Raw genomic sequence first — 13669 nt, forward strand, 5'->3', positions numbered from 1 at the left:
CTATTGTGAAAATAATGGAAGTGCTGAATGAGGAAAACTACAATACTGCGCACAAAGGAGCCATTAAGTCCCTTAATACTGAAGAATGGAACTTCTATTTTCACATTGCAGCAGTTAGTATGCATCACATATGTAATTCTCACAACACTTGTAAAGAAAATCTTAATCTAATTGAATAAAATGGAACTTAAAGTCTCCATGCTAATAAGTAATCTATGCTGCATTTAAAGTAGAAGTGAACTTATCCATCAGATACTTCTGCAAGCAGTGTTGCAGAATTTAAAAGAACCCAGTCCAATATTGGACATGCCCTGCCAATTCCCCCAAATACTAATAATTGCAACTGATGATGCCAGCAGCCAGGTGAAGTTTTTAACGTACAGGAATGAAGTGAGGTTGGGAGTCATCATCAACAGAGCCACATAGTGGAAAGCGTCACCAACTACATTGTGACAGCTAATATGGGCAAGTTGTGACAAATATCCTGATATTAATGAAAGGATTTGTATACCAACACAAGATTTTTATCTAGTCAAATTCCTGTGCACGTAGGGAAGCCAAGCTCAAGAGTAGTCTTCAGATGAGACGCAGTTAGAAACCAAGGGATAACTAACCTAGACATGCAGCTTTAATTCAGTTCCCAGTTTGAAATAAGATTCCATGTTTCCAGTTGAAATTCTTTTGTCCAGTTATAATGGAAACTGCTTATGCAAATTGTTTGTGCTGGAATTACAACCTCCTGTCAGTGGTGGTGCTGCAGTACCTCCACTCACAGGAGTCTGCAGCAGAAACTAATGTGAGCAATTTTCATTCGAAGTATGAACATGGGAATCTATAATGAAAACAACTGACAGGAAGGGCAGGCAGACATAAAAAACACATCAGGTTTCGCATGTACACTAATGACACCTAGTTGTAACATCACCACTACCTCCCCGATCCCTCCATTGCCCAATTTGTCACACTGCTTGTTCATCTTTCAATACTGGGAACTCAGAAGCAAAGGGTTATCTTATCCTGCCACAAGCTCCATTCCTCAGTCACCAACACTATCCCTCTCCCAGGCCATTGTCTGAGGCTGACTCGGACTGTTTTCATCCTTGACATCCTGTATAAACTTAGCCAAGTTCCTGACATGTTCTCTTGATCTTATGCTTATTTCCACCTCCGTAACAACGCACACCTCTATTCATCTACTGCTGAAACCTCATCCGTGCGTTAAATTATCTTTAGACTCAATTAGTCCAACAAACATCTAGTTGGCTTCCCACCATTGGCCTCCTAAACTGGAACTCATCCAAAACTCTGCTACTGGTATCCTAACTCACACCAAGTCCCGTTCAACCATAACCCGTGTTTGCCGATCTAATTAGCTTCAATTCAGCAAGGTCTTGATTTTTAAATTTTCAGTAAGCACTCCATGACACCAACTCTCTTTGTAACTCCCTCTAGCCGTACAATGATTTGTATGCATCTTTCCAATTCTGGCTGCTTGTATATCCTGGAAGCTGTGCCATCAGCCATCAAGACGCTAAGCTCTGGACTTCCCTTCTTAAACCTCTCTGCCTCCGATTTCTTAATACCTACCTCTTTGACCGAGCTTTTGGTCACCCTTCTACTGTCATCTTTCATTTAGCATCAAGTTTTGGTTGCTAATACTTCGATGAAACGCCTTGGGACATTTAACTACTTGAAAGCTACTATGTACAGGAAAATTGTTGCTGATATCCTCCACTTAGGAAAACATCTTAGAACATTTGCAATTGTGGAATTACCAGGTTTTCAAGATTTAATGTTGACGACTCACCTTAAATAGTGAAGGTCAGAGATTTCTTTCATACAAAGCCAACAGAACTCACAGCCACATACTGCACAAGTCATATGATTACAGCTTCCATCATTCATTTTTATTATGTATGCTGCACATCGTGGACAAGGTTTAATATCATCTGCTGCAAAAAAGAGAAACAATGATAAATCACCTTGTTAAAAAAATTATATGAAATGCTTAGCAGGATAGCCCGGCATCGATATATTTCAGACTGAATTAAACAGTTTATAACCAGGGTCGCAAATTCAAACAGCCAGACTTGGCAAATGCTCCTTCAACTTTCAGTAGTCATTTATATTTTGGTTCCTGATGCATGATACATGTTATTACTAAAATATATATTGGTAACATTTTAAAAAGTGCTCCACAATAGTCGTTTAAAAAAAAAAGACCATTAAGCTATAGTTCAACATCCCAAATACAGCAATGCCTTAAATGGAGTACTTTTGCTGCATTATAGAAATAAAGCTTTTAGGACTATATTAAGTTCAATATTAACATAGTCAAATCACACCACACATCAGCAAGCCAGAAGGTCTGAATATCCTGAAAATTAATTCTAAAAATCAATTAAAGCTACAATGGCAATGGGAAGTATATATTGTTCTACTGTGCCAAAAGATGACCCATGTTGCAGTGTTTTATCCACAAAGGCAAGGCAGAGCTCAACAGTACAATGTGGGTGTATGCAAGGCAATAGAAGCCTGTTCATTGTCTCTGCTGGACGGGTGTGCTCCGAAGATTGTGGGGCTGAACTTGCCACCATTCACATTCCATATGCCAGTATTTTGCTCACACTTTACCTGGGAGACCCAGGACCTGCCTGTTGCAAGTGCGAGCCCTGCTTGTAATATGGGGGCCTGAAGAACGAGAGTCATAATAAATCCAGTAATGAATTCAAGCGAAACTGCCTCAACCCAGAGTAGTTAGAACATGGAACTTCGAATCACATGGGATGGTTGAGACGAATGGCAGAGTTGAATTTGAGAAGCAAGGTAGTGCAAGATGAAGTGAAGTGGGAGGAAGCCTGCATGGAGCAGTTGGATTGAATGCCCTGTTTCTGTGCTGTAAACAGGAGTAGCAATGACAGGAGACTGCATCACATACATACCATCCATTCAAGACATGGGGTGGCCCAATCAGAGCTGTTCCAAATCACCCAAATTTCCATTTGGATTTTTCTGGTGCCAGATAGAGCTTCAAGTGTCTTTATGGCTCTGCAAAAATATCCCAAATCACCTTTGCTCCCTTAACCCATTGTTTGAGTCAGCTCTCTTGAAGAGCCACCCGATTTCCCATTCGCCCAATGGTTGCTTACAACTTGTCTATAAATGGAATCAAAACCCATGCCAAGAACACTAGGCAGGATGTACAGTGGCACTGCCTGCCCAATGTCTACACAAAGTAGGAATTACCCCCACAGTTGTTACATTTTATCAACCTAGATCCATGCATGCATTGTAGCCCAGTTTGTATAAATAGATTTTGTAGCAAAGTGACAACTCTGGGCAACAGGAACTCTCTCTAAACTTGGCTCTTGCAAGCTTACAAGTACCTGGCAAGATAAATTACACATTATTGACATTACAAATAAATGATATTGAGATTGTGCAGCATGATAGTTCAGTACAAAACAAAAGGTCTCATCTGAAACAAGTATTCCTTTTCCCTGCCAGCAAGACTAAACATGTACCAGTAGGCAAGCTCCAACAACACTTTCACAGGTGATGTCAACATCAAATACCCTTTGGCTCAGTTAATAGGCTGTTTGACAATTTATTTTAAATCGATGATTTACAGCATTGCACAATTAGGGAAACTACAGCAATTTTAGAAACCTGTAAACAAAACATGGCAAACGTTTCCATAGGTGGAGATTCAATCAAGAAAACGGTTACCTGTGGAGCGAGATGGCAAAATCTGATTGACCAGGAGGCTGTTTATTTCAGGTAACCCCTTTCTTCCCGAAATCTCATCCTGAACGTATCTACGAAGAGTCCAGTTTTCTGTACCTGCTGCACCAGATTCCTGACTGTAGCTGATTGATGGAGAGCGTATTGTTCTTAATCTCAAACTCTGCGCTCTCTGTTGACGTGCTGCATCACAAGTCTGATTTGGATGCCATATTTGCTTACAGTGGTAACAGAACTCAGTGCCACATCCTTCACGGGCACAAGTGAGTTTTGGACAGCTGGCACAGCCAAACGCTATCACTGCGTAACTGCAAAAATAAAAATAAATTTGTCTATGTACAAGAAACAAATTCAGATTCTTACCACCACTATATTTCACTGAGCATCATAACATTCTCAATTGTAAACAAGTCACATATGCATCTCTTGTACAAACCTTCAACTCCATTTTACCAAGACTTGAAATTACTACAAAGCAAGTGTGATCAAAACCCTATCTCCCAAAATTGAACGTTAGACCAAATTACAAATTTGGTTCAGCTACAAATGCATGCTCTGGTTCAGTGATTTCAGTTGTCCACATAAGTAATTTGAGCGTTTTAGTTAACAGGTGTTGACTCATACCTTGCAGAATAGTGCAACCTAAGGATTCGTAACATTAACACACCATTGTGACTTTAACCAGATGTACACTAGCAATGCATGTGATAAAGGAACAGCTGCGATTATGGGCAATTATTCTGCATATAGATTGAGCAAATCAAATTCGTCACAATACCATAGAGGAAGAATTTCTGGAGTGCATATGGGATGATTTTCTGGGCCATTTTGTTCAGGAACCAACTAGAGAACAGACCATCCTAGACTTGGCCTTGTGTAATGAGAAAGGAATATTTGGCTATCTAGTTGTGTGAGACTCTTTGGGAATGAGTGACCATAATATGATAGAATTCTTCATCAAGCTGGAGTGGCGTAGTTGATTCTGAGACTAGGGTCCTGAAACTTAATAAAAGGAAACTACGATGGTATGAGGCGCGAGTTGGCTACGTGGATTGGGAAATGCTACTTAAAGGGATGATGGTGGATAGACAATGGCAAATGTTCATGAGTGCATGGATGAACTGCAACAATTGGTTATTCCTGTCTGGTGGTAAAAGTGGCCAAACCATGGTTAACAAGAGAAATTAGTGATAGTATTAGATCCAAGGAAGAGGCATACAAATTGGTGAGAAAACACATTTGAGCATTGGAAGCAGTTTAAAATTTGGCAAAGGAGGGCCAAGGATTGTTTGAGGGGAAAATAGAATACAAGTGTAAGCTGCGGGGAACATAACTGACTGTAAAATCTTCTATAGGTATGTGAAGAGAAAAAGATTGAAGACAAATTTAGGTCCCTTTAGATCCCGTCAGAAACAGGAATTTATAATGGAGAACAAAAATGGCTGACAAACTAAATCTATACTTTGGTTCTGTCTTCACAAAGGAGGGCACAAATAATATACCAAAAGTGTTGGGGAGCACAGGATTTAGAGGGAGGAACTGAAAGAAATCAGTAGTAATGGAGAAATGGTGTTGGAGAAAATGATGGGATTTAAGGCTGATAAATCCCCAGGACTTGATCATCTACAGACCGGAGTACTTAAGGAAGTGGTCCAAGAAATCCTGGGTGCATTGGTGGTCATGTTCCAAGATGCCAAGACTCTGAAACAGTTCCTACAGACCGGAGGTAACCCCATTATTTAAAAGGGGGAGGTACGGAGAAAACATAAATTATAGACCAGTAAGCCTGACGTCAGTAGTGGGGAAAGTGTTCGAGTCCATGATCAAAGATTTTATAGCAGAACACTTGGAAAACAGTGGCCGAATCGGACAGAATCAACATGGATTTATGAAAGGGAAATAATGCTTGACAAATTTACTGGAATTCTTTGAGGATGTAACTAGTACAGATGAGGGGGAGCCAGCAAATGCAGTTTACTCTGACTTTCAGAAGGCTTTCAACAAAGTCCCAAATAAGAGATTAGCAAGTAAAAGTAAAGCACATGTTTGGGGGTAGTGTGTTGAGATGTTTAGAAAACTGGTTGGCAAAGTGTAGGGGAAAAAAACAGGTCTTTTTCCAAGTGGCAGGCAGTGACTAGTGGAGTACCAAAAGGATCAGTGCTAAGATCCCAGCCATTCACAATGTACATTAATGATTTAGAAGGAACTAAATGTAATATCTCAAAATTTTCAGATGACACAAAGCTGGGTGGGAGTGCGAGCTGTGAGGAGGATACAGAGATGCTGCAGTGTAATTTGGGCAAGCTGAGTGGGCAAATGCATGGCAGCTGCAAGATAATGCAGATAAATGTGAGGTTATTCACTTTCAGAGCAAAAGGGAAGCAGCTTATTGTCTAAATAGCTATAAATTGAGCACGGAATGTGCAACAAGACTTGGGTGTCCTCATACACTAGTCACTGAAGGCAAGGTGATGAAGGCAGTAAATGGTATGTTGGCCTTCATAGCGGGATTAGAATACAGGAGCAAGGATGTCTCACTGCAATTATAAAATGGTGAAGCCATACCTGGAATATTGCGTGCAGTTTTAGTCTCCTTATCGGAGAAAGGATCTTCTTGCTCTATAGGAAGAGCGGAGAAGGTTACCAGACTGATTCCTGGGATGGCAGGACTGACATATGAGGAGACATCGAGTCAGTTAGAATTATACTCATTGAGTTTGAAGAATGATTTTGGGGGGGTGGGGGGTGGAGAGATCTCAGAAACCTATAAAATTCTAACTGGACTAGACAGGGTGAATGCAGGAAGAAGGATGTTCCCAATGATGGGGGTGCCCAGAACAAGGAGTCATTAAGGATTCTGTGTATACCTTCTAGAACTGAGATGAGGAGAAATCTCTTCACCGAGAGTGGTGAGCTTGTGGAGTTAGCTACCACATATGTGATTCTCAAACATAATTAATTCCTAGTACGGCAAACATGCAGTATAGCCCTCATCATCATGCTTACTTAACTGTCAGTATTAAATTTAAACTTGTATTCTCAGGGTTAGACATCCAGTCATATAGAGCTCACAAAAGACGAGCCCTGAGCTCAGAAATCAGACAGGATAGATTGCAAAGGGCTTCATCAGATGCAAATTGTTAAAGGCAGAAGAATTTGGAATGTAAACGCGAATTATTTAAAAGGTTGGTCTGAGTACATTATATCACAGGCTTCCTTGCCCTGGTCAAAAATTGGAGCCTTGGGTTTGATTGGTAGGATGGGGGGCACTGATTTGACTGTAGTCCTCCGAGGAACAGCTTGGAAGCCAGGTCTCAATTCCAGAATTGCATTGGGTTGTTAGTGCTCATTTCAAATGAGTCTTCAGCTTTGCTGTCAGTAAAGGTCCATGTTTTAAAATTGTATCGACCAATAGAAGCAAGGCAAGTGCCAAGACAAGTTTCAGTGTATGAGTGAGTGAGCGAGCTTGTGTGAGAGATGGTGAGAAAGGGAGAATGTGCAGAATAATGCAAGAGTCACTCTGAGTCAAAGAGTTTTACAGCACAGAAAGAGGCCCTTTGACCCATCATGTCTGTGCTAGCCAAACACCTATCTACACCCAACCTATTACTGTCCGTTGCATTGTTCAAACACCTCCCTAAAAATTTAACCCATGTCGAAAGGCCAAAATCTAAAGCCCTGGATGCCCAGAGTGCAAATGTTTGCAGTGTTATCAGTAGGATCGTAGCAAAGCATGAAAATGTCACCTGCCCATCTTTACAAACATTACGAAAATCTTAAAGACAACACAGAAAATCTTGGAACATTCAACAGCTTTCTGTTCCAAGGCATCAGGTTGGTTGCTTTGGGATTAAATAACTAACGGGACCAGAAAAGCAACTACTTGTATGCTGTAGGACTTGTGTTTGGCAATGACAATTGGTCTGATGTAGTTCTTGATTCTTATTCTGAAGGCCATTATTCGAACTATAAATCTTGCAACCTACTGAAATCTTGCAACCTACCTCAGTAAAACGGCACATTTCACAATGTTAAATCCAAATAAATGCAAGTTATTTTTGATGTTAAAACATCAAACATGGTGTTAAAAAATTACAGAAATGCATGAAACATAACCAGCTTTAGTTATGAGGATTATGCAAAGTGTGAGAAAAAGATGAAAGATGATGTATTTTTTCTGATGACTCAGGTAATTTGTCCCTTATACATGTAAAGGGGCAAACTACTAATGCAAGATGACTCATTTTTGGTCCTACCAAGGGCTTTGTGTTTCTGCTGCAAGTCTCCTGATTGTGCTTTGGATAGTGGTACACCCACAGTTAATTGACCCTCAATACCCTATGTTAGAGAGGGGGAAAACTGATCACTCCTTCCTTCCCTGATTGCAACTAAATTAACTACAAAGTGGTACGTATTAGGATTTGCCTCAGCTGTGGTGTATTCACAATGGAATAATCTCAATATCACTGCTGAAGTTCTCAAATAAATAGATACCACAGAATGCCGAGCATCTAAAGAACTGAACCTCACCCTGTAGTTAATCTATGCAGGGGAAAGAAAATGGACAAGCGAAAAATGCACGCAGCTACTTTTAATCCTCTGCATACACCAAGTAAATACTGGGTTTCATGCTGTTTAGCACACCTACAAATCCAGATTTAAGTCTATGTTTGAGTTACAGAAAGAATATCTAGATTCACGCATTAGGTGTGTGCTTCAAGGAATCCTTAAAGATTTTCATGTTTAACTGTGAAAAGCTCAAATGCAACCCCCCCTTACAAGAGTTCCATACGTCAATAATCTCAGTTAAAGTGTTAAAGCTAAAATGCTATTTAAAGAACCCCCTCCTACCAAACCATTTAACTGTCCAATTTAGGCAATTTTGGAATTTTCTTTAAGCTTCCAGAATCTTTTCAAAGAAATTATTGTAATTTCTAAAAGCATTTCATGCATGCAATCACAAACATATTAGATGTTCCATTATTCAAGTCTATAATTTAGAGACTTTAATATTTTACTAATGTGCTTTGAAATGATTGGAATGTACCTAAGAATTTATCTGAAATGCTTCATGTCAACGTACTCATTACACATGCTTAAATCAAGTTATTAAAAGTTCATGTTCACATACTCCTAGCTATCTTTGCAAAAGTGAATTAGACCAACTGCAACTGCTTATCGCTCAGCAGAACCTGATCCTGTACCACACATGGCTCAAGTCTGTGTGTAAATCCAACCCATCAAGCTTTTTACTGCACTCTAAATCAATATAAATCTTAAAACCTCCATGAGCTGGTCTTTTGGTTAACAGTAGGCACACAGGATGAATAATATTGTTTTATTATGAAATCAGACCAGTAGATTATTAATCTTGGAAGACGACTATGTAATTTGGTTAATTACAAGAAATCCTTTCTCACCACAAATATCTTTAGGTTTGCTGATATCAAAGTTGGGTATACCCTAAGAAGAACAGTAACAATGCAATATGGCAGAAAAAGGTCAAGTTTTTCCTCGGGAGGAATATCACTAAAGGTTGTTACTTTATCTTTGTGATAGCGGGAGAAAGAGGGTAACTAGAAGTTCATTTCAATTACTGAACTGAATGTCTGTATGGACAGGTTTAAATGAATAGTTCAACAGGTTATCTACCAGAAGTGGAAATATAGAGGCGATGAGCACCTAACGCTTGACTAACATTTGCTAATTTCGGCATAAAATATGCACAACTGCTACATAGCAGGAACGCATAATTGCATTAGTATGGGTCCACAATTGTCTACAGTCAGCTGTTCTTCAGCTCAAATTATATGACTATATCAAAGCTTCCTGAAGTACATAGCAATGTTTCCTGTGCCAGAGATTGTGTCACAAATAAATTTGTCTTAAAAAGTTACCCTCAAAAGAAGCATTCGTTTTTTTGTGTTATTTGTATCAGTTCTGAATTTTAAAACTATTCCTGCAAAGTTAAGGCTTTTACAAGGAATTACAATTTCGGATGGATTTTATTTTCAGAAATTAGTGGTACAGAGGATCTGGGTGCCCTGATACACGAATCCCAAAAAGCTAGCAAGTAATTGGGAAGGCAAATAGAACGCTGGCCTTTATTGAAAGGAGAATGTCATACAAAAGTAATGAAGAGTTGTCATAGCTGTATGGGACCTTAATGAGATTGCATCAGGAGTACTATGTGCAATTTTGGTCGTCTTAAAATGGAATAGAATTGCATTGGAAGTGGTTCATAGAGAGTTCACCTAGCTGATTCCTGGCATGAAGAGGTTGTCTTATAAGGAAAGATTAAGTTAGGCTTCAACTCACTGGAGTTTAGAAGAATGAGCAGTGTATGTGTGTGGGTGGAGCGGGTAGGGGAAGAGAGTCTAGAATTAAGAGGCAGTTTAAAAACATTACCAATTTCAAACAAAGTCAAGGAGATTTGTTTTCTCTCAAGCAGGTTGTTAGACTCTGGAATATAGTGTGCATGTGTGCACACACAAGAAATCAACACTGATTAATAAATTGAATATAGTTTAATTGGTGTACAATTATTTAGAAACACAGAAAAGAGGAGGAGGCCATTTGGCCTATCAAGCCTGCTCCACCAGTGTGATCATGGCATATTCCCGCTCTGTCCGCAAACCCCTTGATGCCTTTAATGTCTAGAAAGCTATTTCTTTCTTAAATACAGTGACTTGGCCTCCACAGCCTTTTGTGGCAGAGAATTCCACAGGCTTGTCACCCTTGAGTGAAAACAATTCTCCTCAGTCCTAAATGCCTACTGTGTGTGCCAAAACCATGACCTCTTGTTCTAGAGCCACCAGCCAATAGAATCATCCCTGTATCCAGTCTGTCCAGCCCCGTCAGAATTTTACATGTTTCAATCACATTCTTCGGAACTATTTTCATATAATAAAACGGTTAGAGCACATGAGGCAGCCATTTGGTCCATCACGTTTGTGCCAGTTCTCTGCAAAGACAACTCAGCTAGTCTCAACCCTCATAGCCCAACAAATGATTCTCTTCAGATAATTATCCAATTTCCATTTGAATGTCATAATTGAATCAGCCTCCGCCCAATCTTAGGCACTGCATTCCAGATTCTAACTACTCTCTGCTTGGTGCGATCAAATGCCTATTTGATTATTTGCCAGTCTTGTTCCTAAAACATTCCAAGTCTATTTTAAAATTCTTACCATTTTTGTCCCATCCCCAATCTCCCCAAGGCCTAAGCCTCTGTTTCTCTTCCAGCCCTACAATCCTTAGATCTCTGTGCTCCTCTAATTCAGGTCTCTTGCACTGATTTTCTTTGCTCCACTTTTGGTGGCCTTAGCTTTAACTACCTCAACCAAAATTGTAGTCATTCCCTCCCTAAAACTGACTACTTCTCCAGCTCTCTCTCTTCCTCTATGATGTACTTTAAGAGCTATCCACCTTTGAGAATTTATGCAATGAAAATGCTTATGATCCAGGTTATCTAGAACTACTGGATGTAGAACATTCTATGACAATCACTCATACACCAATTATACTGGCCTCAACTTCTAAAAATGTAAAAACCTTACAAGATTCTCAGACTTCGCATGGAGACTGAGGTCATGGCCATGGATCAAGAATGCTATTAAATAAAAATTCAGTACGGTTTCAACTGAACTGCATGCATAAAGCTGAAGGATCAGCCAAGTCAAGGAGCAAGTTACCATGTCCAAGATTGCATCTAAAACTCATGACCTTCAAAATACGTCTTTATAATTGCCTCCCCCCTTCATTTCTATGTTAATTCAAAAATATACTAACCTGTTTGTACAGTGTTTTAGTGTTGTGTTTGTAAGATTTTGACTTACAACAACGTCATTTTTTTTAAAGGATAACTAACCAAAATTTAAGATCAATCAGGATTGCTAATTTCATATTTGTCTAATGTTGCATTTTCCAAAACAATGAGCTGCTGGAAGTGGCAGGAGCAGAAAGACAAAATATTGCTCTCCAATATCTGATCTTGGAAACTCACAGAATAGTAGAATCGTCACTGCATTGAAGGACTGTTTCTACCAATGGCTAAAGTTACTAATGCTGGTTTTTAAACTATAAAAATCATTCTAAGTTACAGATCATATTAATGTGAAAATGTTGAACAAAGACACAAAACTTGAGAAAATATTCATTCAGAATGAAATCATGAACTCAAGTGAACTAAATTAATTTTTTGTAGCATTTTGATCAAATGTTGAATGATTCAGTCAGGAAGTTGCCACATGAACAGGGTGTATTCAATGAAACTTCCAGGTTTCAAAACGTGGTGTTGGAGGTGTTACATAAAACTTTGCAGCTGAAAAAGAATCACAAGTTGCTCTGTTGTGAAAAATTCAACTGACCCAACGAAAACGTTTTATGTAATGACATTAGAAGAACAAGAAGTGTAATATGTATTAGTACTGACGCCAAAAAAAAGGTGCTTTACTCTGTTGATAGAATACATTTAATAACCCAATAGCAGCAATAATTTGAAACGCTCAGAAGTAAAGAACCCTCTTCTCCTCCCCCTTCACCCCCACGGCGCCCATTATATTTAATGTGGTCTTACCCACAATCTGGAGCAGGGCACCATCTGCAGTCTGGATCTGCCACCAGCCATCGGCGTAGCATAAACTCCTCATATTTCTCCATAAGCACATCATCATTTAAAATTAATTGGATATCGTGGGGATTGAATCGCTCTGTACACTCTGGGCAGCTGATATTGACTCTACTTTCAGAGATTTCTATCCTCAAGTACTGCCGCAAACAGTCTGCACATGACCTGTGGGGGCAAGTCATAATTTCGGGAAATTTGTCCCGAGAGAGACGCAAAAGGCACAGAGGGCATTCAAGAAAGTCTCCATTTTGCTTGTCAGTGGATACAGTTGCACTTTCAGAAGAGCCACAGGTTGACATTATGGAGTTCTTATCATTACATAGTTCTGAATGAATGCTTTCAATACTTGCAATTCCATCAACTCCGCCATTCAAATCCCTGGACTTTCGTTTTGACTCTTTTTTCCTTCGAAACAGAGACCCGAGTGAAAGGCGACGTTTCTTTGGTGCCTTTTTAACAGAAGGTAAACTAACTGAAGATGCAGAGGACTGTAGGTCGCGGTCTGATCCCATTTGCTGATTGCGATGCAAACTCATTTCTCTTGCACCCTCCTTGAGGTTCCAATCCTGAAAGTTGGCTGCAAATTTGAGATATTCCACGTGCTAATCCATGATATTCATCAAATGGCTGATCACAGGGCAGTTTACTAGAAAAAAATGTTCCGAAATTTCTGTAAAAGAAAACAGGAAACAATTAAATCTTTCAGTCATATATATTATACACTGTGCATCAATATAATCACTTCTGGCATTGCTGGTCATTAACTTTTGTTTAATATGTTTTTTAAAAACATTCATGGAAATATGTACATCGTCAACATATAAGGAAACTAACAAACACTAGTTTAAAGATTAGACCACAGAAAAGTATGTAGAAGAATCACACTTTTAAAATCATGATCAATAATTTTCTAAAAAGGAACTTTAGCTGCGATAGGCAATTCTGGTTTATCTCAAACTTCAAACCTAACACAAAAATGGAGCTCTGATATAAAAATGTCAATTACTGAAAGATAGGCACTTTGCGCTGTGGACCCCCAAATTTGCTGAGGTAGAAATCTCAACTGTGGTATGGGATGGTACCAAGCAGAGGTGAAATATTTCCTCACAGAAGAGTGAGAGAAGGGTAGAGAATGTGAGGGAATTGGCCAGCCTGGTGCAGGTTAGCTTGAAAAAGCATTGTGAAAAGTGCATGAACAGATCACTTGCTCATCCATACTGAAAATGTTGCAGAGTACACAGGAAGAGAAGCATAAAACATACACCCCACTTATTCTTATGAGCATCAACTTTGGGT

General features: G+C 39.4%; 1 protein-coding gene across 5 annotated transcripts in view; it reads right to left on the reverse strand.

Moving 5' to 3' along the window:
• Positions 1-13669, reverse strand: part of rnf19a (ring finger protein 19A, RBR E3 ubiquitin protein ligase) — a 77929-nt gene that overhangs the window by 27011 nt on the left and 37249 nt on the right. For 2 of the 5 annotated variants that reach the window (XM_078216719.1, XM_078216720.1), the window contains exons 2-4: positions 12323-13043; positions 3730-4052; positions 1808-1952 (exon numbers count right to left, since the gene is read on the reverse strand). In XM_078216719.1, coding sequence (XP_078072845.1) covers positions 1808-1952; positions 3730-4052; positions 12323-12909 — 1055 coding nt within the window. In that variant the 5' untranslated portion in view covers positions 12910-13043. The remainder of the gene's footprint in view (positions 1-1807; positions 1953-3729; positions 4053-12322; positions 13044-13669) is intronic. The other 3 variants (XM_078216722.1, XM_078216721.1, XM_078216723.1) reach the window with 2 other exon arrangements.

This window comes from Mustelus asterias, chromosome 7 (assembly GCF_964213995.1).
Source record: "Mustelus asterias chromosome 7, sMusAst1.hap1.1, whole genome shotgun sequence".
NCBI classification, from domain to species: Eukaryota; Metazoa; Chordata; class Chondrichthyes; order Carcharhiniformes; family Triakidae; genus Mustelus; species Mustelus asterias.